Below are 27,497 nucleotides of genomic sequence, written 5' to 3' on the forward strand. Positions count from 1 at the left end.
CAAAATTATAGTACTTAGTGCATTCATAAAAATATATATCACTGTTCTCAAATACAGTTTTGCTAATATTTTTAGTTTTATTGTTTTAATATAATTGGCTTCTTTTGTAATCCTATGTGTTTCATACATATAAAACAATACTTTGAGGAGTTCATTGCCAAAAGGATTCGTGGGATAAAGTGATTAATAACCTTTGGTCTAGACTAAAGTTTGTAAACTAGTTTAAATTAGGTAATTAAAACCACCAGTAATAAAAAGTCTATAAAGGGGACCTTGACAAAAGTTCAGTTAACACATGAGAATTTAAATTGATTTTTTTACATTTATTGCTCTTTAAAACAAAAAATTTGTATTACTATGATAAAATTTATATTTCTTTGCAAATGTATGATGCTGGCCCTAGGGAAACACATTTTAAACCTGTTAATTTTTTAATTGGAATATGCTACCCATATAAAGGTAATCTTAAAAAAATCAGCATAGCCTGGCTAGAGTAGGTTAGTTGGTTAGAGAATGACCCTGAAAGCCAAGGTCGTGGGTTCCATCTAGTCAGAGCACATAGGAGAAGCAATGAAAGAATGCATAGGTAAGTGAATCAACAAAATGTCTTTGTCTCTCTCTTCCCCACTTCCTCTCTCTCTCTCAAATCAGTTTTAAAAATCAGTATAATTTTCTTTATAGAAATCACCTTTATGGTGAGCATGCTGCAGAGTCATTCTTATGAAATATTTCTTGTATAATTTTAGAGAGCTTATGTCTAAAAAAGTGAAATGACTTGTTTTTCATCAGTTAAATTATATATGTAACAGTTCTTTACCTGCATTTTTCCATTTAAATGATATACTAAGCTAATTTAAATGCAGGTGAAAGCATTATAAAATAAATCATTATTTTAATAAAGTGAAGCTTTCAGGTTGCTGTTTGAAATTTTGGAAAGGAGCCATTGTTGATTTTACCAAGCTATATATTTTTATAGAGAATGAGGAATCTCATTTAGGCTTAAGTCACACTTCTTTACATTATGTTTTCAGGAGCTTAATGATGATGAGCACACATTGGATTTACATATTACTACATAGAGGAGAATATCCCATTAACTTTTTTTTCCCAATTAGATCTTCCAGGGCAGATAATCATGGCTTTTTAAAAGGATTTTAATTTTGATGATCCTATTTATTTCACAATTCAATAGATAATTGTTGTTACACAGTCTTTTCCTCACTTTGCAACTTCTTACCTGATATCTACATTGAGTATCAGTTGCTGCCTGCAGATATATTTCCAGCTTCACACAGTTCTTCTTGATAACCCCATCTGCCCTTGATTTGATTTCAAGCAGAACAAGAAACAATGCCTATGTTAAGTTTCGTGCAGGTGAATAAGGTAACTAACTGGCAGTGACTCCTGCTTACCAATTAATTAACTTAAAGGAGTGGATAAGACCATTTTCTTTGAAAGACCTCTTTTTTTCTGCCACACATTAACAGCTAAAAAGATAGTAGGTGATTGGCGACAGCAAAAGAGGTTAACCTATGGGAAAATTCCTTTATAAAGTCTTGACCTCACTTACAAGAAACCTGGTTTGTTTTTAAATGTTTTTTTAGTGCAATTAGTGTGCATAAAATGAATTGCTACATGAAGCAGAACACCAGCAGGAGATTCCCCACAAGGAAGCTAATCATTTTCCCAGGTCTGTAAAAAGTGCTGAATAAAGTTATTTACCTGTGAGATCTGATCTTAACCAATATGTCAGTGTTTTAGATAATTGGGAAATGTTTAGAATACTGCCTGTGGTGCTTTTCCTGATGGTCTGCAATTGATGTCTGTCAATCAAGTTGTCAGGACACATGAGAAGGAAAATGACTTTAATTTTCCTAAGACACGTAAAATAACAAACAGGCCTAAACATGCACACCAACTGAGCCATTCTCTCAAGTAAATATTTTGAGGTACCTATATTATGAAATACAGTGCTGTGAAAATTGAAGAGGTTTTAATATCTCAATTTTCTTTTCATTTTCTTTCTAACTTATTCCACAACATTTATTAAACTATAGGAGGAGAATACAAGACAAGGATTAAATTCAAAGGTAGAAAAGCACTTTACTATGTAAGTGCAAAAGACCAATTTCTTCTAAATTGTTACATTATTTCCTAACTTTTTTTAAGAAAAACTTTGAGTTACGATCCTACATCTTTTTTACAAAAATCTGGTTTTTACAAAGACCAGACATTTTAGATCCCAAAACAGGAATATAACTAGACAGACGGTCCTTACTTTTTCCAAGAGTATATCTAAACCTTCAGCCATATTTTTAATGCTTCCTAGCAACACAGTGCTGTTTTCAAGGGTTAGGTCAGGATACTAATAATTAATTGTAAATTGAGAAACCACTTTGATTCTTCAAAACTAGAAAAACCTGATATGCCACAGTCATTTAAAGGCTAACAAAAATAATACAATGCAGCCTCACATTCTCAAGTAAGTTGTACTACTCAAAACATTTCATTCTTTCCGAAATGGATGAAGTGAAAATGAGTTGTTGTTTTAATAATGAAAATCAGTCTTAATTGAGCATTTAAAAAATGTTTCTATGTTTCTCGGCTTAAATAGTACTTTCTTTTATTTTATACTAAGTAATCTAGGAGTTAGTTCTTTTGGAATATCTCGCTGTATTTTTTCTTCACAACTCACTGCAGCTGCATGACCATGGAAGAAAGAAGTTGATAGGAATGATTAAACTACAGATGAATTATTTCTTATACTTAGTTTCTTATCTTAAAAAATCAATTCTAAGATTCTTTTGTTTTACTTTTTTTGTGTTTATTTTATTGGAAAAGAATATTTCATTTGTTATTAATTAGGGATCTTTTCCCTTGTATCTATCCCACTTTTAAAAATTTATGACTTGGAATTTTGTTCTGCTTGTGTTGCATACTGTCAGTAGCATGTACCCTCCAACAACAACAAAAATCCACTAAAACTTGGCTGTTTTGTTTTTTTTTTATGCATGTCACTGACCTGGTGCCTGACGATTCCATAGGGGCCCAGAGCCAGTAAATAAGGTCAGCAGTTGTTCTTCGAGGACACTGGCACACTAAGGCAATAGCTATACCCAAGTGTGACTCTAGCCTCAATTGTTTTTCTTTATAGTAAGTTAGTTTTATGTATTTTTTATACTTTTCTTGAGGTTTAATTGACATATAATATTATATCCGCTTCAGGTGTACAGCATGATTCAGTATTTGTATACATTGTGAAATACTCACCATATTAGGTCTAGTAAACATCCATTGTTTTGCTGTTTTAAAAATGTATGGATTATCTGAACTGTTCAATATATCTTTTGTTTTTCCTTCCTTTGAAGGCATATGATGGATTTGCCAGCATAGGAATTTCCCGGTTATTGGAGCCTTCTGATATGGTTTTATTAGCAATTCCTGACAAACTGACTGTTATGACTTACCTGTATCAAATAAGGGCACATTTCAGTGGCCAAGAACTAAATGTTGTTCAGATAGAGGAAAACAGCAGTAAAAGTACATATAAAGTTGGAAATTATGAAACAGATACAAACAGTTCTATTGATCAAGAAAAATTCTATGCAGAGCTTAGTGATCTAAAACAGGAGCCTGACCTGCAGCAGCCTACCAGTGCAGCTGTAGACTTCTTATCACAGGATGACTCTGTATTTGTAAATGATAGTGGGGTTGGAGAGTCAGAAAGTGAACATCAGACTCCTGATGATCATCTTAGTCCAAGCACAGCCTCCCCTTACTCTCGCAGGACTAAAAGTGACACAGAGCCTCAAAAGTCCCAGCAGAGCTCTGGGAGGACTTCAGGATCCGATGACCCTGGAATATGTTACAATACAGATTCAACTCACGGGCCAGTTTTGTTAAGCAAGAAGAGGTTATCAAAAGCTGAGAATCTAGAATTAAGTGATTTATGTGTTAGCGATAAAAAGAAGGATGTGTCTCCACCCTTTATGTATGAGGTGATGGGCGAGCATAAGTTTCAGACTCTAGACGTCAGTAGTGACTTGGAGCAAGAAAAATTAGAGAATTCTAAACCATTAGAATGCAGATCAGATCCTGAATCACCTATCAAAAAACCAAGCTTATCTCCCACATCTAAACTTGGATACTCATACAGTAGAGATGTAGATCTTGCGAAGAAAAAGCGTACTTCCCTGAGACAGACAGAGTCTGATCCAGATGCTGATAGAACCACTTTAAATCATTCAGATCATTCTGCAAAAACAGTCCAGGTAAGTGACTTAGAATGGTAAATATATATATTTAGTTGTTATTTTATTTTATTTTTTCCTCTGTATTCATAGAACACTTTAAAATGTTACGAATGAGTAAAGGTGAAGTATAATTCCCATTATTAAAAAAATCTGAAATACAAGGTCTGTCCAAAAGGTAACCAGCCATGTAATATGAAAAATAGAGACATTTATTGAATAAGACACAAGATACACGAAACATTGTACACAGGACAATGACCCCTCAGTCCCCTTCACAGTAGGCACTGCAGGACCTTATGCAGTTCTCCCAGTAACCATCAGCTACCGCATCATATTTTCCTGGTTCTCACCAACAGTCTGTGATCTCTTCCATTTCAAAGCTTATTTTAGTTTTGGGAAAAGTCAGAGTTGCAGGGTGCCAAATCTGGGCTGTAAGGGGGCTGAGTCACCTGGGTGATATGATGTTTTGCCAAAAAACTTTGCATGAAGCGTGATGTATGACTGGGTATATTGTCAAGATGAAGCTGCCAATCACCAGTTGCCTGCAGCTGCAGCTTTTTGAATCATCCGAATAGTTTTCGTAGAGGAATGCTCAGGCCTAACGCAAAATCTGATACAGATTCATTGCTCCACTTGCTCAATCATTTTGAAAACGATGGCCACACAGTACACATGCTTACTCAATGGTGTCTAACTCCCCCACTGACTAGTACAGTGAAGTCATCATTGTTCACACATGTGCGTTCCAGTCTGTTCTCCTTAGCTGCCAGGTTACATTGGTGTCACACAAACTGTTTTCAGGATATTAACAATGGCTGGGTTTTTTTCTGGACAGAACTCATATACCTGCTCTTTAATTAAAGTTTATAATATAATATTTTAAGCCTACGAATAAATCTAATTTCAAGAGTGAAAAATAAGAATGTCAAACTTTTCAAATCAAAATATTACTGCTCTGGCTGGGTAGTTCAGTTCATTAGAGTGTCATCCCATGCACTAAAAGGTTACAGATTTGATGCCTCATCAGGAAACATACCTAGGTTCAGGTACAATCTCTGGTTGGGGTGCATACAGGAGGTAAACCAATTGATATTTCTGTCTCATATCCATGGTTCTCTCTCTCCCTTCCTCTGTCTGAAATCAATAAAAACATATCTTCAAAGGAGGATTAAATATATATATTATAACCTATTAAAACAGACTATTTTAATATAAGTAAATAAAAGATATTTCAGTATTTTATTTAGTAATAATATCATTCTGAAATGTATACAGATATTTACCATTTAAAGCATTTTCTTCAGTGTGTAGGTTGCATTGTAATTGGTATTTTCAATCCCATGATTACTTGCAGATAAAAATCCCAGTAATATCAGACTTCTCCTGAAGAGAAAATATAGTGCAAATTTGATCTAATGATACTTATTGTATTTGAGTGAATCTATGATACCATCAATTAAAATATATATATCATTATTTTATGTACCACAAAGAAAGAAAAACACTGTCATGTTTTCCTTATCATATAGAATTTTTATTTTATACCTATTGAAAGAGTTCTTTTAGACTTATTTACATATGGAGTTTTTAAATCATATTCATGTATACATAAAAGGAAAATAATGTGTAATCAGTTTAGAATTAGAATTTAGAATCCAGCTCTTCTGAATCACTTTTAGGTTTAAAGTTTTTGCTGTTCCTATATTCCCACACACTGTTCTCTGTGCCATCAGAGGTATCATATTATAGCAGTGGTTCTCTAAGTACGACCAGTGACAGCTGAGGCTCTCCAAGTTCAGAGACCTCAAAGTTATTAGAAGAACATCTGATGGGTTTAGTATAGCTATTTGTAAAGGAATGACTAAATAATTATTTTTTAATTTTTTAAATGACAAACATTGGTAGATATAACCTACATAAGCAAAAGCTTTTGGGGATCCTCTGTAATTTTTGAGTATATAAAGGGATTCTGAAACCAAAAGTTATAAAATCTCTGAATTACAGCATTCTCCATAATTGTCTGTGGGATTTTTCTTCTCAGTAATACTCATTCATAATAGTGCTTTCTTGACCTTACTGGAAAGTCCCAACAAAGATTTTTAGACAATAACCTGGAGTTAATTTCCACTCTCAAGTAGTACTAAAGTGGTTATTAATTGAAATATCAAGGAATTGCAGTGATACCACCAAAAATATCAAGCACATACATATGTAGGCATTGGTGACTATATGTAAGACAGAGATTATAAGATACCATCAATTTTAAATTTTCAGAAGTGTTAAGAAAAAATGTGCTTCTTAAGATCAAAGAAATATAGTAGCCCTGGCTGGCTAACTCAGTTGGTTAGAGCATCATTTCATTATGCCAAGGCTGTGAGTTTGATCCTTGGTCAGGGCACATACAAGAATCAGCCAATGAATGCATGAATAAGTAAAAAGACAAAGCCATTTTTTTCTCTCTTTCTCTTTCTCTCCCTTCCTCTTCTCTCTAAAATCAGTCAACAAATTTTTAAGAAAATACTTGATCTCTGTTTAATAAGAAAAAATAATTAAAAGAAATATAGTAGTAGCTAATAAAGCAAGCCTCTGTTCTCCTAATAAAAAATCTCAAATCAAAGGGTCTCAAATCGAAGTACATAAACTTTCAGGATAAAAGAAGGCTTCAGGATATCTTAGTGTACTTACATAGTGGATAATCAATGAACATCTAGTGATTGACAGTTGCAGAATTTGGTGGTCCTAAACTCTAATACCCAACACAGATTTTACTTTTAATGTTTCATTTATTTTTTATTGTTCACAGATTTTCCTTATATTTTGATTTTAAGGTGAATATATTTAATTAAATCTAGAAATTAATTACCCTTTAGAATTTTAAAATACTCTGGACTAGGAATCAGTAAACCAGGATTCTCCTCTTGGCTTTGCCTGTGATTACCAATGTAATATATTAACTAGCCATTTAAATTCTTTAAATCTTATTTTCTACGTATGTGAAATGAAATCATGTCTAATGGCCCTTTTAGCTCTAAAACTCTATCATGCTGTGATTTTATTCATATGATTTAAGTCATGTACAGTAAACCCATAGGATGATAGAAGCAACATCTGCTTACAGCTCCATACATGTTTATTGGCTATTAGTTTTTTGTTCAAAATTTTCTTAGGATATATTTACATTTTTTTGGCAAAGCATTGCCTGGCACCAAAAGTTTTCATATAGATGCTAATGCTTCATAGGTGTTTTTTGTTAATTTTAATATAGCAGTTAAATGTGGGATACCGTAGTTAAAAATCTGGGTTTTTTTATACTGTAGTTCATCAACTGTAAGATATGTATTCTTTTATAACTCTGAAATCAAGATGTTTCTTACAGTAGATAGTAAGAGTTTAATTGGCAGTGTTCTTTCTTAGTAGTTCATAAAATAATCATGAGTCTAATAATAGCAGTAGAGTATAAGAAACTTGATAATGTGATATGGCTGTATAGACTTAGCAAAGTCATAATGTTGCACACTTAAGTGGCTAAAAATGTGATTACCATTACACATCTAACACATTTTTCTTAAACTTACAATGAAGTAAGGGGTTGAATCCTATATTTGATATGGAAAACTGGGGTTTACAGAGTTGGCTAAGATCACATAGTAACCATTAACATTCAAACTGAAAATCAGCATTGTCTTGGTCTGAAGTCTATGCTCATAAACTTTATAGTTACAGTATCTCTTTGTTTTTTTAGCATAATAGCACTGAGAATAATCATAGCTCAAATGTAAGGCAGTCAGCTTTAATGAAAGGCAATTTAGCAGTGTACATTAAGTTCCTTAAAAATGTTTATCTCATTGATAAACATTTTTCCTAAGGAGATAGTCACAGCTATGTATAAGAATTTATGTGTAATCTTGAGATCCAAGATGGCAGAGGAGTAAGTAGAAGCTACACTAACCTCCTCCCAGGACCAATCTGGAATTACACCTAAATTGTAGAGAAATCATTTTGAATAATCAATTGAATATTAGGGGAAAGAAACCTTATAACCACGGCCAGAAAGAATAAACTACTTCACCACAACATGACTGGTAGGAAGTAGGAAAGAGACGTGAGAGGGCTGGCTAATCTCCCATGGGCAGTGGCTGAAGTACCAGAGGGATATTACATAAGCTAGAGGGTTTACCCTGAGATGTGTAAGGTCTAAACCCCAAGCTGGGCCCCCAGCCTACAGCACCAGAGGGGAAAGGAACCCAGATAACATCTAGCTGTGAAAAGCAGCAAAAGTTCTGTCAGCCAGGGAGAGACAGCTAGAGATGCAGACAGCCTCCTAAAGGGCCAATGCACAAAATTTCACTTGGAGCCACTTACCCTGGGTGCTGGCAAGGGAGGGCAGAGCGGACTATAGACACTTAAAGAGAGTTTGGGTTTGGTAGCTTTGGGGAGAGAAGTGAAGCAACAGCTGCCGGAATCCCTGTGCTGAGTCATCTCCCACACTGTAGGAGCCTTCTCTCTCAGCAGAGCACTCCACTCTGAAAGGCATCAGCCTGAGGGGAAGCAATAGCCCCACTCTCAAAAATTACTCTTTCCCACCCTGTGGTACTTAAGACTGACTGCTGATTACAGATTGGTTAGTTCATCAACTGATTGGTTTAGTGGCTGGTTAGTTTAGTGTCTAAGTAGGAAAATAAAAAGAAGCATCAAAGTGTGAAGACAAAGAAACAGACCCCAAATGAAAAAAGAAGATGATTTTCCAGAAAAACTAGATGAAATGGAAGTAAACAATTTATCAGATATTGAGTTTAGAGTAATGATTATAAGGATACTCAACAGCATGAAAAAAGACATAGAAACCATATAAAAGGATCAATCAGAAATAAAGAATGCAATGTCTGAGACAAATAATACGCTGGAAGGAATAAAAAGGTTAGATGAACAGAGGACTGAATTAGTGATTTAGAAGACAATGTAGAAAAACAATTAGGCAGCCCAGGCTGGTGTAGCTGAGTGCATTGAGTGTGGGCCTGTGAACCAAAGGATCATGATTCAATTCCAAGTCACAGCACATGCCTGGGTTATAGGCCAGTTCCCCACAGGGAACTCATGAGAGGCAACTTATACATTGATATATCTCTCCCTCTCCCCTTCCTTTCCCATCTAAAGATAAATAAATTGAAAAAAAGAAAGAAAAGAAAAGAAAAACAATTAGGCAGAGCAGGAAAAGGAAAAAAGAATTAAACAATGAGAGGTTAAGAAACACCTTGGACAGCATGAAGCATTACAACAACTGTATAATGGGAATACTAGGAGAAGAGAGTAAGCAAGGGATTGAGAACTTATTTGAAGAAATAATGACTAGAAAATTCCCTGATCTGGTAAAGGAAAAAAATCACACAAGTCCAAGAAACTCAGTCCCAAACAAGTTGGACCCAAAGAGGTCTATGCCAAGACATACCATAATTAAGATGACAAGGCTTAAAGACAAACAAAGATTGCTAAAACTCACAAAAGAAAAGCAGGTATTACCTACAAGAGAGCACCAATTAGATTGTCATCTGATTAATTCAACAAAAATATTTCAGGCCAGAAGGGAGTGGCAAAATTTTCAAGGTGATAAAAAGCAAAGACCTACAACAAAGGGCCCTTTACTCAACAAGGCTATCATTTAAAATCAAAGGAGAAATAAGGAGCTTCCCAGAGAAGAAAAAGCTAAAGAAGTTTGTTAACCCTGAACCAATATTACAACAAATGTTAAAGGACTTTCTTTAAGAAGAGCCCTAACTGGTGTGGCTCACTGGGATGGACATTGTACTACAAAGCTTAATGTTGCTAGTTCAATTCCCAGTCAGGGCAAGTACCTGGTTGGGGGCTTGCAAGAGGCAATCTGTTGATGTTTCACTGGCACATCAATGTGCCTCACCTTTTCTCTCCCTCCCCCTCCCTTCCCCTCTCTATAAATATAAATGAATAAAGTCTTTTTTAAAAAATGAAGAACAACAACAACAACAGAGGAATATAGTCTAACAATAAAATGGCACTACATAACATTTCTACCAATAATCACCTTAAATATGAATGGCTTAAATGCTCCAACCAAAAGACATAAGGTAGCGGAATGAATAAGAAAACAAGGCCTATATATATGCTGCCTCCAAGAGACCCATCTCTGATTGAAAGATACATACAGACTAGAAGTAAAGGGTTGGAAAAAGATATTTCATGCAAATGGAAAAGAAATAAGAGCTGGGGTAGCAGTACTTATATCTGACAAAATAGACTTTAAAACCAATCCTAGAGGACTTCTCGCCAACATGGAGGCATAGGTGGAAACACTGTACCTCCTCGCACAACCAAGTTTAAAGACAACATAGTTTTAGTAACAAAAATGCCGCCAGAACACAAAAAAATTGAACAGTATGGAAATCCAACAGCACTGAACTGTTCAGCCAGACCAGTAAGAGGGGCAGAGCCAGTGGCTGGCGGAGCAGGGTTGCACAGGAAAAAGTGGCCAGACCCAGACGTGTAGTCAGCGGTTGGCAGATCCCAGGTGTGGGGTGGCAATGGGCGAACCCAGTGTGGGCACAAGGAAGCTGGCTGACCATGGTCACACATTCACATTCAGATAAACCAGGCAAAGGAGTGAGCAGTGAGACAGACCACACAGGCCAGGGCCCCAGCAACGGGAATTAAAACCTAAAGGCACCAATTGGAAAAACTTTCGGAGTCGAGGTGCAGGGAGAAGCTCCCAGGCTCACAGAGAGTTTGTTGGAGAGACCCACAGGGTGCTGGACAGTGCACAGGCCCACACACCTGGGAACCGGCACGAGGGGGACCCAGTGTGCTTGTGGGAAGCAGCAGAGGAGACCAAAATCCACAAGAGAGCAGAACAAACGCCATTGCCCCTCTCTAACCCCACCCCCACATGCAGTGTCACAACCCAGCAATTGGGTTGCCCCGCCCTGGTGAACACCTGGGGCTCTGCCACTCACTACATAACAGGTGCGAACAGACCAAAATATTATGGCTCAAGAACAGCTCAAAGCCCCAGAGCCTATAATTCTAAGCAACCAAGAGATAGCCAACCTATCAGATGCACAGTTCAAAACACTGGTGATCAGGATGCTCACAGAACTGGTTGATTATAGTCACAAATTAGAGGAACATATGAAGGCTAAACTAATTGAAATGGAGGGAAACGCACAGGAAACCAATAGTGATGGAAAGGAAACTGGGACTCAAATCAATGGAATGGACCAGAAGGAAGAACAAAACATCCAGCCAGAAAAGATGAAAAAATGAGAATCCAAAAAAATGAGGAGAGGCTTAGGAACCTCCAGGACATCTTTAAACATTCCAACATCCGAATTATGGGGGTACCAGAAGGGGAAAAGAAACAGCCACGAGTGGAAAACGTATTTGAACAAATAATAAAGGAGAACTTCCCCAGTCTGGCAAAGGAAATAGACTTCCAGGAAATCCAGGAAGCTCAGAGAGTCCCAAAGAAGTTGGACCCAAGAAGGAACACACCAAGACACATCATAATTACATTAGCCAAGATGAAAATGAAGGAGAGAATCCTAGAAGAAGCAAGGGATAAGGAGACAGTCACCTACAAAGGAGTACCCATCAGACTGTCAGCAAATTTCTCAAAAGAGACCTTACAGGCAAGAAGGGGCTGGAAAGAAGTATTCCAAGTCATGAAATCCAAAGACCTACAGCCAAGATTGCTTTATCCAGCAAAACTTTCATTTAGAATGGAAGGACAGATAAAGTGCTTCTCAGATAAGGTCAAGTTCAAGGAGTTCATCATCACCAAGCCCTTATTATATGAAATGCTAAAGGGACTTATATAAAAAGAAAGAAGATGAAAAATATGAACAGTGAAAGGACAGCAAACTCACAGTTATTAACAACCACACCTAAAACAAAAGCAAAGCAAGAGGACAGCTAGATCAGGAGTGGAACCATAGAAATGAAGAACACATGGAAGGTTAGCTACAGGGGAGTGGGAGGAGGAGAAGGGGGGAAAAGGTACAGAAAATAGCATAGACAGTGGGTAGAAAATAGATAGGGGGGAGGGCAAGAATAGTGGGGGAAATATGGAATCTAAAGAACTTGAGACACGTTATAAACTAAGGGGGGGAAGAATGGTGGGGGAGGGGGTGTGCAGGGTGGAGGGGAATGAAGGGGGCGAATGGGATGACTGTAATGGCATGATCAATAAAATATATTAAAAAGAAAAAAATAAAATAAAACCAAGCCTATAGTAACACAAAAGTGGACAGTATATAATGATAAATGGGACAGTCCAAAAAGAGAATATAACCCTACTAAACACGCACGCAACACAGGAGTACCTAAATATGTAAAGCAAATCTTTATGGACATAAAAGGATAGACAGAAATACAGTCATAGTTGGGGGTTTTAATACTCCATTGACTTCAATGGATAGATTTTCCCAGCGGAAAATCAATAAGGAGACAGCAGTCTTGGACAACACACTAGATCAAATGGATTTAACTGATATCTTTAGAGCATTTCACCCCAAAGCAACAGAATATACATACTTTTCAAGGGCACATGGAGCATTTACTAAGATAGACCCCATGCTAGGACACAAAACAAGTCTCAGTAAATTTAAGAAGATTGAAGTCATATCAAGCATCTTCCCTGACCACAGTTCTATGAAAATGAAATCAATCACCAGAACAACACTGAAAAACTTGCAAAGACAAAAGATATGGAAGCTAAATAACATGTTATGAAACATTATATGGGTCAATAGTGAAATCAAAGAAGATATCAAAAAATTCCTTGAAACAAATGAAAATAAGGACACAATCCAAAATCTGTGGGACACTGGGAAAGCCATCCTAAAACAAATTTATAGCATTGCAGGACTATTTAAAAAAATAAGAAAAAACTCAAATAATCTAACTTCACATTTAAAGGAACTTTGAAAAGAACAACAAAGCCAAAGTGAGTCAATGGAAGGGAATAATGGTCAGAACAGAAATAAATGAAATAGAGTCTAAAAATATGATACAGAAGATCAGTGAACCCAAGAGCTGGTTCTCTGAAAAAATAAACCAGGTTGATAAACCTTTAACCAGACTTATCAAGAGAAAAGGAGAAAGGACCCAAATAAAATCAGAAATGAAAGAACAGAAATAACAACTGACTTCACAAAAATACAAAGGATTGTTTTTAAAAATGAACAATTATAGGCCAACAAACTGGACAATCTGGATGAAATGGATATATTTGTAGAAATAGTCAATCTTCCAAAAAGGAATCAGGAAGAATCAGAATCTGAATAGACAGATAATACCTAATGAAATTGAAGCAGTAATCCAAAAACTCCCAACAAACAAAGGCCCTGGACCAGATAGCTTAGCAAGTGAACTTATAAACATTTGTAGAAGAACTAACACCTCTCCTTCTCAAACTATTTCATAAAATTCAAGAGGAGGGAAGCCTCCCAAACTCATTTCATGGGGTCAGCATTATCCTAATTCTGAAACCAGATAAAGGCACTACAAGGTAAGAAAATTACAGGCCAGTATCCTTGATGAATATAGATGGTAAAATCCTCAACACAGTATTAGCAAACCATATATAGTAATGTATCTAAAAGTTGATATGCCATGATAAAGTGAGATTTATTCCAGAAATGCAAGGACGGTACAATATTCACAAATCAATAAATGTGATTCATCACATAAATAAAATGAAGGATAAAAACCACATGATTATATCAATAGATGTACAAAAATCTTGTGATAAAATCCAGCACCCATTTATGATAAAAACTCTCTGCAAAGTTGGAATAGAATGAACAGGCCTAAACATAATAAAGGCCATATATGAGTAATCCACTGCTGGCATCATACTCAATGGGCAAAATTATAAGCATTCCCCTTAAGATTGTAACAAGACAGATGTCTGCCTTCACCTTTCCTAATCAACATAGTACTGGAAGTCCTAGCCACGGTAGTCAGACAGGAAGAACAAATAAAAGGCATCCAAATTGGAAAGGAAGAAGTAAAACTGTCATTGTTTTAGATGACATATTGTACATAGAGAGCCCCAAAGATTCCATCAAGAAATTACTAGAGATGATAAATGAATTCAGCAAAGTAACAGGATACAAAATTAATGTTCAGAAATCTGTTGCATTTTTATATGCCAATAATGAACTCACACAAAGGGAAATTAAGAAAACAATCCCACTTGCTTCAAAAAAAATAATAAAATGCCTAGCAATTAACCTAGCCAAGATGTAAAAGACCTGTACTTGAAAAAATATAGCACATTGAAGAAAGAAATTGAAGAAGATACAAATAACTGAAAGCAAATACCGTATTCATGGATAGGAAAAATTAATATCATTAAAATGTCCAAACAACCTAAAGCAATCTAAATTCAGCTCCATTCCTATCCAGATTCCAATGACGTACTTTACAGAACTAGACCAGATATTTCAAAAATTTATATGGAACTAGAAAAGGCCCTGCAGAGCAACAGCAATCCTGACAAAGAAGAACAAAGTTGGAAGAATCACTCTACCTAATATCAAATTACCACAAGGCCATAATAATCAAAACAGCCTGGTACTGGCATAGTGTATAAGCACATAGATCAATGGAACAGAATAGAGTCCTAAAATAAACCCACACCTTTATAGTCAATATTTGATGGAGGAGGCAAGTACATACAGTGGGCTAAAGATAGTTTACTCAATAAATGTTGGGAAAATTGGACAGGTACATGCAGAAAAATGAACCTTCTTACATCACATACAAGAATAAATTTAAAGTGGATCAAAGACTTAAATGTTAGACCTGAAACCATAAAAAAATCATAGAAGAAAACAGTGAAATCTTGGACATTGCTTGTAGAAACTTTTTATCAGATATACCATCCCAGGCAAGTGAAACATAAGAAAAAATAAACAAGGGGGATTTCATCAAACTAAAAAGTTTTTGCACACGAAAGGAAATCAGCAAAATAAAAAGACAACCCACAGAATGGGAGAACATATTTGCTGATACATCTGATAAAGGGTTAATATCCAAAACTTACAAAGAACTTATGAAAATCAACACCAACCCCCCCAAACAATCTCATTAAGCAAATGGGCAGAGGACCTGAATAGACACTTCTCCAAAGAGGACATAGAGATGGCCAACAGACATGTGAAAAGATACTCGAAGTCACTAATCATCAGGAAATTCAAATGAAAAGCACAATGAGATACCATCCCACACCAGTCAGAATGGCTATTATCAATAAATCAATAAACAACAAGTGCTGGAGAGGATGTGGAGAAAGGGAATCCTTTTGCACTGTTGATGGGAATGTAGACTGGTGCAGCCACTGTGGAAAGCAGTATCGGGATACTTCAAAAAATTAAAAAGGTATCTGCCTTACAGATGCAGTGATTCCACTTCTGGGAATTTATCCAAAGAAACCCAAAACACTAATGCAAAAGAACGTAAGCACCCCTATGTTCTCTGCAGCGTTATTTACAATTGCCAAGTTAGGGGAGCAGCCCAAGTGTCCATCAATAGATGAGTGTATAAAACAACTATGGGACATTTACACAGTGTAATTCTACTTTGCCATAAAAAATAAAAGAAAGAAAGAAAATTTTACTCTTTGCAAGAGCATGGATGGACCTGGAGAACATTATGCTAAGTGTAATAAGCCTGTCAGAGATAGACAAATACCATATGATCTCACTGATGTGGAATCTAATGAACAAGTTGAACTAACAGGCGAAACAGAGACAGACTCATAGATGGAGAACAGATGACAGCCAGTGGGGTGGGGAGGAGGATAGGGGGTGGAGGGACTGAGCAAAAAGGTAAAAGGATTCATGGCCATGAACTCACACCACAACAGTGTGGTGATAAATGTTATGGGAAAAATACAATAACATTTTTTTAAAGATTTTATTTATTTATCTTTAGAGGGGAAGGGAAGGAGAGAAGGAGAGAAGTATCAATGTATGGTTGCCTCTTGTGAGTCCCCTGCGGGAAACTGGCCTACAACCCAGGCATGTGCCCTGACTGGGAATCCAACCGCGATCATGTGGTTCGCAGGCCTGCACTCAATCCACTGAGCCATGCCAGCCAGGGCAAAAAAAATTTTTTTAAATAAAGTAAAAAACCAGATTGGTATAAAGGTCACTTCTTTGGAAGTGGTGACCATAATAGATACCTCTTCCAAAGATTTACAGATTGCCAATAAGCATATTAAAAGATGCTCCAAAATATGTGTCAACAGGGATATCAAAACATGAGATACCATTAAACATGTATTAAAATGGCTAAAATTTACAACACTGACAACAACAAATGCTGACAAGCATGTGGAGCAAAAGTACTCTTGTTTATTGCTGTTGGGAATGCCAAAATGGTCTTCCATTCACTTTGGAAGACAGTTTAGTGATTTCCTGCAAAAACACACATACTCTTATGATCCAGCAATTGTGCTACTTGGTGTTTCCCAAAGTTGTTGAAAACTTATGTCTACACAAAACCTGCACATGGATACTTGTAGCAGCTTTATTTAAAACTGCCAAAACTTGAAAACAATCAAGACGTTTTTTAGTAGGTGAATGGATAAACAAACCATGGTACATACAGACAATGAAATACTGGGTTGGCCAAAAAGTCTGTTTAGTATTTTCTGTAAAATAAATAACACATTTTTCATTTTCACCAATAACTTCACTGATTTGGATATTTTGAGTATGTCAACTATCTCCTCCATGGCAGAACACTGATTGTTCTCAATTAATGTCTCAATTTGATCACCAACTTCAACCAGTCTACCTAACCAAGGAGCATCATCCAGAGAGAAATCTTCAGCACAAAACTTAATGAACTACTTTGAATACGTTTATCCAGTCACACAGTACCTTCTCCATACACTGCACAAATCTTCTTTTGTGTTTAAGTTGCATTTTCACTTTTCTTGAAATAATAAAATATGCTCAATGTATTGAGTATTTTTTTCCATTTTCAATATTAAATGGCTATGCAAAAATTCACCAATTTTGATTAGGTGTTTTTAAATGTTCACTGATATGACAGCTGTCACAATACTATTTAACAAAATTGTTTTGAAGTTAAAGACAACTAGTGCTACGAGAGACATCTTACCCAAAAAACCAAACTTTTTGGCCAACCCAATATTACTCAGTACTAAAAAGAAATGAGCTATCAAGATACAAAAAGACATGGGGGAATCTCAATGTGCTAAGTACTGGGCTTTTACTAAGCCCATTACTTAGTAAAAGAAGCCGAGAAAAGGCTATAAACCATGTGGTTACACCTATAACATTCTGCAAAAGGCAAAATCAGGGAAATAATAAAATCATCAGTTTGGCAGGGTTGGGGATGGGGAGAGGGATGAATATATGGAACACAAGAGGCTTTTTAGAATAATGAAAATACTCTGATACTATAATGATGGATACGTGTCATTACACATTTTTCCAAACTCGTAAAATGTACAACACCAAAAGTGAACCATATATGTGATTCAAGTGATTGAATCAAGTGACTTCAAGTGATTATAATGTGTTAATGTAGATTTATCGGTTGTAAAAATGCAACATTGTGGTAGATGATGTTGTTAATGAGGAGGCTATGCATGTGTGGGTATAGGGGGTATATGGGAATTCTCTGTACCCTCCCCTCAATTCTTCTGTGAATCTAAAACTGCTCTAAAAAAATCTTAATTAAAAAAAAGATCATGCAGTTTTATGTATATGTGAATTTGCTGGTAGGGCAGAGTTGTCCTAGTTTTCAGATTCAAGAAGAAATTCATGGCCCACTAAATCTCAGGGCTTCTATTACTGTGTGTTCTTTATACAAAAATATGTATAAAAATTGGACTTCCGCCAAGATGGAGGCATAGGTGGAAGCACTGTCCCTTCTCCCAGAACCAAGTTTGAATACGACAAAGGTTTGGAAAACAAGGACGCAGCCAAAGAACAGAAAATTGAATTATACGGAAGTCTGACAACAACGAACCGTTCAACCAGGACGGTAAGTGGGGCGGAGCCAGCAACGGAGCAGGGTCGGGCAGTAAAGATCCCCCGACCCATGCACGCAGGCAGCCCAGAACCAGTAGGGGTGTGGAGCAGACTGACCGAGGTCGCACATTCACGCACAGTGAGACGGACCGCTCAGGCTCCAGCAGGCGAGCCCAGTGGCGGAGGGCTGACAGCAGTGGCACGTTCAAGTGCAGTGGGACGAAACACTCAGGTCTGGTGACAGTGGCAGCTGCGGCCGCAGCAGCAGGAGGCAGCAGAGGGGACCATCATTGCTCCTCTTTGACCTCACCCCCACATGCAGTGTCACAACCCAGCAATTGGGTTGCCCCGCCCTGGTGAACACCTGGGGCTCCCCCGATCCTCATGCAAAACAGGTGCGAAAAGTCCAAAACATGGCTCAAGAAGAACTCAAAGCCCCAGAGCCTATAATTCTAAGCAACCAGGAAATAGCCAGCCTCTCAGATGCACAGTTCAAAACACTGGTGATCAGGATGCTCACAGAACTAGTTGATTATAGTCACAAATTAGAGGAACATATGAAGGCTAAACTAGTTGAAATGGAGGGAAACGCACAGGAAACCAATAGTGATGGAAAGGAAACTGGGACTCAAATCAATGGAATGGACCAGAAGGAAGAACAAAACATCCAGCCAGAAAAGATGAAGAAATGAGAATCCAAAAAAATGAGGAGAGGCTTAGGAACCTCCAGGACATCTTTAAACATTCCAACATCCGAATTATGGGGGTACCAGAAGGGGGAAAGAAACAGCCACGAGTGGAAAACTTATTTGAACAAATAATAAAGGAGAACTTCCCCAGTCTGGCAAAGGAAATAGACTTCCAGGAAATCCAGGAAGCTCAGAGAGTCCCAAAGAAGTTGGACCCAAGAAGGAACACACCAAGACACATCATAATTACATTAGCCAAGATGAAAATGAAGGAGAGAATCCTAGAAGCAGCAAGGGATAAGGAGACAGTCACCTACAAAGGAGTACCCATCAGACTGTCAGCAAATTTCTCAAAAGAGACCTTCCAGGCAAGAAGGGGCTGGAAAGAAGTATTCCAAGTCATGAAATCCAAAGACCTACAGCCAAGATTGCTTTATCCAGCAAAACTTTCATTTAGAATGGAAGGACAGATAAAGTGCTTCTCAGATAAGGTCAAGTTCAAGGAGTTCATCATCACCAAGCCCTTATTATATGAAATGCTAAAGGGACTTATATAAAAAGAAAGAAGATGAAAAATATGAACAGTGAAAGGACAGCAAACTCACAGTTATTAACAACCACACCTAAAACAAAAGCAAAGCAAGAGGACAGCTAGATCAGGAGTGGAACCATAGAAATGAAGAACACATGGAAGGTTAGCTACAGGGGAGTGGGAGGAGGAGAAGGGGGGAAAAGGTACAGAAAATAGCATAGACAGTGGGTAGAAAATAGATAGGGGGGAGGGCAAGAATAGTGGGGGAAATATGGAATCTAAAGAACTTGAGACACGTTATAAACTAAGGGGGGGAAGAATGGTGGGGGAGGGGGTGTGCAGGGTGGAGGGGAATGAAGGGGGGAATAGAACAACTGTAATGGTATAATTGATAAAATATATATATTATATAAAAATATTTATAAAAATTGGTTTAACAGAGAAGGCAGTACATGACAGGAAAGAGCATTGATTCTAAAGTCTAATGAGGCTTAGGTTCAAATCCTGGATTCAACATTTACTGACTAGAGAGGGAACCTTGTTTAGATTACCTTACCTATCAGCTTTTATTATTTTAATCTAGAAAGTAGTTTGAAAATCTCTTCATGGAGTTAAGTAAAATAAAAATTATGTAAAACATCCATTGCAGTACCTAAAATATTTGGTAGGTATTCAATAACCGATAAGCATTGTTTTTACATTCTAATATTTCCAACAAAATTAAGTTCTACGGACAAGACAATCTTAAATAAAATAGAATTGAATTGCAAAATATAAATTAACAAAAACAGATTATTCATGTGTGTAGAAATTATATTTCAGATTCTTTCTTTTCCTCATGGCTAACACTGTTATATAGAAATAATCACAACATGCTCCTCCAAATAGGACTCTGTAAGTTCAGTAAATGTGGCAAGTACCCACAATATACAAAGTATGTGCAAAATCATTTAGCAAAAATGTAAATAAATTAGTACCCTCATCCTCATGATGACAATGAACAACTTATAGTTTTTTTAAACAATGATTCTCACATCACTTAGCTGCCTGTTGGAGAGTACTGTGGCTGCGTTTGTATTCTGCTTGTTCCCCGCCTTTAAAGCTGCATCTCTTCTTGCTTGCTCAAGCAGAACTCTTGCTCTTTCTTTAAGTTCTTCTTGTCGAGATAACATTCGTTGCTTAAAAGCAAAAACACAGAATTAGTAGCCTCAAAAAAGAAAAACAAAGAGTATGTAATCTACATTTGTAAATTAATCAACATTATATGATCTGTCAAAATAATAGTTTGCTTTAATTGTAGATATCACTCATGGTCAAGGAAGAGATAATAAGCAGTAAACCTATTACTTTACCTGGCATAACATGAAACTTCATTATAAACTTATTGTGTACATCATTTTTGGGTCTCTGTGACCTCTATATTCATGTTTTAATGTAATGATTTTAAACCTTTTTCTGTAATCTTAAGCAAAGAAGGAGCTTTGTGTACAATTCAGTGGTTTTCAGTATATTCACAAGGTTGTGAACTATCAACACTATCTAATTCCAGAACATTTTCATCACCCAAGATTTTAAGAGGATTAAACAAAAATCCTTAACTTAATATATACACTTGATATTAACTGTACATATTAAATAATGTATTAATATATATACTATTTAAAGTTCTTAAATATCATGTATTAGTGAAATATTAGGAGTCAAATATTAGTTCCATCACTTTACTGTGGGCAAGTTACTCAATCTGCATAGGCCTAAATTTCCTCATTTATAAAACAGGAATAAAAACAGACAAACTCTCATACGTATACTGTACAGATTAAGTGAGCAAGAATAATGTACTGGGCATTAGATAAATGTTAACTATTATTATATTTTTTAAAGTCAACTTCCTCATCTTGAAACAAGGGAGCTCATCTTTAAAATACCACTAGCTCTATAATTTGCCATTATTCAGAATATTTCATCTTTAAGATACCTTTAGCTCTAAACTGTGATCCTGCAGGACTTCAGGGATTTCAATCAGCAACACAGACGTAGTTAAAAACTACTTTGGTATTTAAAGCACATAAACACAATTTTTATCTGGTTATAAATGAAATTAATATTAGTTAAAGTTTAGAAAAGATATACAAGTAAAAAAAAAGAAAACTAATTGGAGGCATCATGCTCCCTGATTTCAAACTATATTACAAAGCTACAGTAATCAGAATATGGTATAAAAACAAATACATCGATCAATGGGACAGAACAGAGAGCCCAGAAATAAACCTATGCATATATGATAAATGGTTTACGAGAAAGAAGGCAAGAATATACAATGGAGAAAGGATAGTGTCTTCAATAAATGGTTCTGGGAAAACTGGACAGCCACAAGGAAACCAATGAAACTAGACCGCAGTCTTACACCATTCACAAAAATTAACTCAAAATGATTAAAGTCTTTGATATAAGACCTGAAATTCAAAAACTCCTTGAAGAGAAAAAGGTGGAAATTAGTCTTGGTGGTGGTGATGATGATGATGATGATGATAACACCAAAAGCAAAGGCAACAAAAGCAAAACAATCCAATTAAAAATGGGCAAAAGATCTGAATAAACATTTTTTCAAAGAAGATATACAGATGGCCAAAGGTATATATGATGCTCAACATTTCTAGTTATCAGTGAAATGCAAGTCAAAACCACAATGAGATGATCACCTTGTATCTGTTAAAATGGATATTATGAAAAACAAAGTAAGTTAGTGTCGGTGAGGTGTGGAGAAAAGGGAACCCTCTGTTTAGTTAATGAGAATGTAAATTGGTACAGCCATTATAAAAAAACAGTAAGAAGGATTTTCAAAATAATTTTTAAAAAAGAAAAGAAATATCATTTGATCCAGCAATTCTACTTCTGGGTATTTATTTGAAGAAAGCAAACACACTAATTTGAAATATACAGTTGTCCCTTGGTATCAGTGAGGAGCTCGTTCCAGAATCCCTCTGGGGGCCAAAATTCAGGACTGCTCAAGTCCATAATATAAAATAGTATAGTACTTGCATATAACTTATGCATACCTTTTCATATACTTTAAATGATCTACAGATTACTTATGATACTGAATACAATGTAAATCTCTACGTAAGTAGTGGTTATACTGCATTGTTTAGGGAATAACAACATGGCAAAATGCTTATACATGTTCAGTACAGACGCAACCACTGTAGGCCTAACTACAATAGTACACACTAGCAACAATGCAATATTTTTTCCACATATTTTTGACCTGTGGTTGGTTAAATCTGTGGATGCAGAACCTGCTGATATGAAGGACTGACTGACTATATATGTACCCTCATATTCACTGCATTTTCTCACATCCTTAAATATTTTGAAGACATGATTTAAAATTATCTACATAGCATTCTATTACTATAAATATATAATATTTCATTTAACTTGTCTTATTGTATATTTAGGTAGTTTATAATTTCTCACTATCATACACAATGCTTTTATAAACACCTTTACATATAAATTCTTCTATTTAACATTTTTCTTTTTTCTCTTTATGTATTTTTCCCATAGCAACTTAGTCCCCTTATACCCTTCTTTCCCCCAGCAATCACTACACTGTTGTCTATGGCCATGAATCCTTTTACCTTTTTGCTCAGTCCCTCCACCCCCTATCCTCCTCCCCACCCCACTGGCTGTCATCTGTTCTCCATCTATGAGTCTGTCTCTGTTTCGCCTGTTAGTTCAACTTGTTCATTAGATTCCGCATCAGTGAGATCATATGGTATTTGTCTATCTCTGACAGGCTTATTACACTTAGCATAATGTTCTCCAGGTCCATCCATGCTCTTGCAAAGAGTAAAATTTTCTTTCTTTCTTTTATTTTTTATGGCAAAGTAGAATTACACTGTGTAAATGTCCCATAGTTGTTTTATACACTCATCTATTGATGGACACTTGGGCTGCTCCCCTAACTTGGCAATTGTAAATAACGCTGCAGAGAACATAGGGGTGCTTACGCTCTTTTGCATTAGTGTTTTGGGTTTCTTTGGATAAATTCCCAGAAGTGGAATCACTGCATCTGTAAGGCAGATACCTTTTTAATTTTTTGAAGTATCCCGATACTGCTTTCCACAGTGGCTGCACCAGTCTACATTCCCACCAACAGTGCAAAAGGATTCCCTTTCTCCACATCCTCTCCAGCACTTGTTGTTTATTGATTTATTGATAATAGCCATTCTGACTGGTGTGGGATGGTATCTCATTGTGCTTTTCATTTGAATTTCCTGATGATTAGTGACTTCGAGTATCTTTTCACATGTCTGTTGGCCATCTCTATGTCCTCTTTGGAGAAGTGTCTATTCAGGTCCTCTGCCCATTTGCTTAATGAGATTGTTTGGGGGGGTTGGTGTTGATTTTCATAAGTTCTTTGTAAGTTTTGGATATTAACCCTTTATCAGATGTATCAGCAAATATGTTCTCCCATTCTGTGGGTTGTCTTTTTATTTTGCTGATTTCCTTTCGTGTGCAAAAACTTTTTAGTTTGATGTAATCCCATATGTCTATATTTTCTTTTTTTCTCTTGTTAGAGGAGATATATTAGAAAAAAATATTATAAGCAATGTCCAAGATTTTACTGCCTGTGTTTACTTGTAGAATTCTTATGATTTCTGCTCTAACATTTAAGTCTGTAATCCATGTCTAATTTATTTTTGTGTGTGATATAAGAAGATGGTCTAGTTTCAGTTTTCTCTACATATCTGTCCACTTTTCCCAATGAAACCCCTACGATTCCACAAAGAAACTACTTGAACTGATAAAGAATTTAGTAAAGTAGAAGGGTACAAAATTAGTATCTAGAAATCAGTTGTAGTTTTTATATGCCAATAATGAACTATCAGGAAGAGAAAGTAAGAAAACAAACCCATTCACTATTGCTTCAAAAAGAATAAAATGCCTAGGAATGAACCTAACCAAGATGTAAAAGACTTGTACTCAAAAAAGTGTAACATGTTGATGAAAGAAATTGAAGAAGATACAAATAAGTGGAAGCACATACCATGTTCATGGATAAGAAGAATTAATGTCATTAAAATATTCACAAAGCAATCTCTAGATCCAACATAGTTCCAATCAAGATATTACTGATGTACTTCACAGAACTACACCAAATATTTCAAGAATGTACATGGAACCACAAAAGGCTCTGAATAGCAGCAGCTATCTTGAGAAAGAAGAACAAAGTTGGAGGAATCATTCCACCTAATATCAAACATATTAATATAAGTTTAATATACTTTAAGGCCATAGTAATCAAAATAGCATGGTACTGGCATAAAAATAGACACATAGATGAACAGAACAGAATAGAGAGCCCCAAAATAAATCCACACCTTTATAGGCAATTAATATTTGAAAGAGGAAACAAGGCAGGACTAAGGATGGGTTGTTTATTTTCGTACTGTTGAGTTTTAAACAGTTCATTGTATATTTTGCATAAGAGTTATTTTTTAAAATCAGATGTGTCTTTTGCAGATATTTTCTTCTTGTCTGGCTTGTCTTCTCATTCTCTCCACATTGTCTTTTTCAGAGCAGAGGTTTTTAATTTTATTGAAATTCAGCTTTTCCATTATCTTTTATGGATCTTGCCTTTGGTGTTATATCTAAATATGCATCACTGAATCCAAAATCATCTAGGTTTTCTCCTGTGTCATCTTTTAGGAGTTTTATAGTTTTGTGTTTTACATTTATGTCAATAGTCCATTTTGATTTAATTTTTTTTAAAGAATTTTTATTTATTTATATTTTTTTCTAACTCTTAATTACATTTACGTGTCTGGTTTTTGTTTTTAAATATTTTATTTATTTATCTTTAGAGGGGAAGGGAAGGAGAGAGGAAGAGAAACATTAATGTATGGTTGCTTCTCGTGCATCCCCTGCTGGGAACTGGCCTGCAACCCAGGCATGTGCCCTGACTGGGAATTGAACCACGATTGTCTGGTTCGCAGGCCCGCGCTCAATCCACTGAGCTACACCAGCCAGGGCTTGATTTAATTTTTTGATGGGTGTAAGATCTGTGTCTAGATTTATGTTTTTGCATGTAGATACCCAGTTGTTTCAGCACCAGTTGTTGAAAACTGGCTTTGCTCTATTGTGTTTCTTTTGCTCCTTTGTCAAAGGTAAGTTGCTATATTTGTAGGAATTTATTTCTGGGCCTTTTTAGTCTGTTCCACTGATCTATTTGTCTGTTCTTTTGCCAATACCAGACTGTCTTGATTACTGTAGTTTTATGGTAAGTTTTGAATTCAGGTAGGATCAGTCCTCCAACTCTGTTCTTCTTCAGTNGATGCTCAACATTTCTAGTTATCAGTGAAATGCAAGTCAAAACCACAATGAGATGATCACCTTGTATCTGTTAAAATGGATATTATGAAAAACAAAGTAAGTTAGTGTCGGTGAGGTGTGGAGAAAAGGGAACCCTCTGTTTAGTTAATGAGAATGTAAATTGGTACAGCCATTATAAAAAAACAGTAAGAAGGATTTTCAAAATAATTTTTAAAAAAGAAAAGAAATATCATTTGATCCAGCAATTCTACTTCTGGGTATTTATTTGAAGAAAGCAAACACACTAATTTGAAATATACAGTTGTCCCTTGGTATCAGTGAGGAGCTCGTTCCAGAATCCCTCTGGGGGCCAAAATTCAGGACTGCTCAAGTCCATAATATAAAATAGTATAGTACTTGCATATAACTTATGCATACCTTTTCATATACTTTAAATGATCCACAGATTACTTATGATACTGAATACAATGTAAATCTCTACGTAAGTAGTGGTTATACTGCATTGTTTAGGGAATAACAACATGGCAAAATGCTTATACATGTTCAGTACAGACGCAACCACTGTAGGCCTAACTACAATAGTACACACTAGCAACAATGCAATATTTTTTCCACATATTTTTGACCTGTGGTTGGTTAAATCTGTGGATGCAGAACCTGCTGATATGAAGGACTGACTGACTATATATGTACCCTCATATTCACTGCATTTTCTCACATCCTTAAATATTTTGAAGACATGATTTAAAATTATCTACATAGCATTCTATTACTATAAATATATAATATTTCATTTAACTTGTCTTATTGTATATTTAGGTAGTTTATAATTTCTCACTATCATACACAATGCTTTTATAAACACCTTTACATATAAATTCTTCTATTTAACATTTTTCTTTTTTCTCTTTATTATGTATTTTTCCCATAGCAACTTAGTCCCCTTATACCCTTCTTTCCCCCAGCAATCACTACACTGTTGTCTATGGCCATGAATCCTTTTACCTTTTTGCTCAGTCCCTCCACCCCCTATCCTCCTCCCCACCCCACTGGCTGTCATCTGTTCTCCATCTATGAGTCTGTCTCTGTTTCGCCTGTTAGTTCAACTTGTTCATTAGATTCCGCATCAGTGAGATCATATGGTATTTGTCTATCTCTGACAGGCTTATTACACTTAGCATAATGTTCTCCAGGTCCATCCATGCTCTTGCAAAGAGTAAAATTTTCTTTCTTTCTTTTATTTTTTATGGCAAAGTAGAATTACACTGTGTAAATGTCCCATAGTTGTTTTATACACTCATCTATTGATGGACACTTGGGCTGCTCCCCTAACTTGGCAATTGTAAATAACGCTGCAGAGAACATAGGGGTGCTTACGCTCTTTTGCATTAGTGTTTTGGGTTTCTTTGGATAAATTCCCAGAAGTGGAATCACTGCATCTGTAAGGCAGATACCTTTTTAATTTTTTGAAGTATCCCGATACTGCTTTCCACAGTGGCTGCACCAGTCTACATTCCCATCAACAGTGCAAAAGGATTCCCTTTCTCCACATCCTCTCCAGCACTTGTTGTTTATTGATTTATTGATAATAGCCATTCTGACTGGTGTGGGATGGTATCTCATTGTGCTTTTCATTTGA

At 36.1% G+C, this 27,497-nt stretch overlaps 1 protein-coding gene and 1 non-coding gene across 2 annotated transcripts in view; one reads left to right on the forward strand and one right to left on the reverse strand.

Moving 5' to 3' along the window:
- Positions 1–27,497, forward strand: part of EHBP1 (EH domain binding protein 1) — a 361,085-nt gene that overhangs the window by 245,132 nt on the left and 88,456 nt on the right. Inside the window, exon 14 of the mRNA XM_037049039.1 lies at positions 3,369–4,288. Coding sequence (XP_036904934.1) covers positions 3,369–4,288 — 920 coding nt within the window. The remainder of the gene's footprint in view (positions 1–3,368; positions 4,289–27,497) is intronic.
- On the reverse strand, positions 3,010–3,139 carry LOC118989017 (small nucleolar RNA SNORA3/SNORA45 family). Its single transcript, XR_005066917.1, has one exon. It is a non-coding gene; the product is annotated as a small nucleolar RNA SNORA3/SNORA45 family (small nucleolar RNA).

Source organism: Sturnira hondurensis, unplaced genomic scaffold (assembly GCF_014824575.4).
Source record: "Sturnira hondurensis isolate 20B ecotype Veracruz unplaced genomic scaffold, ASM1482457v3 Scaffold0006413, whole genome shotgun sequence".
In the NCBI taxonomy this organism is placed as follows: Eukaryota; Metazoa; Chordata; class Mammalia; order Chiroptera; family Phyllostomidae; genus Sturnira; species Sturnira hondurensis.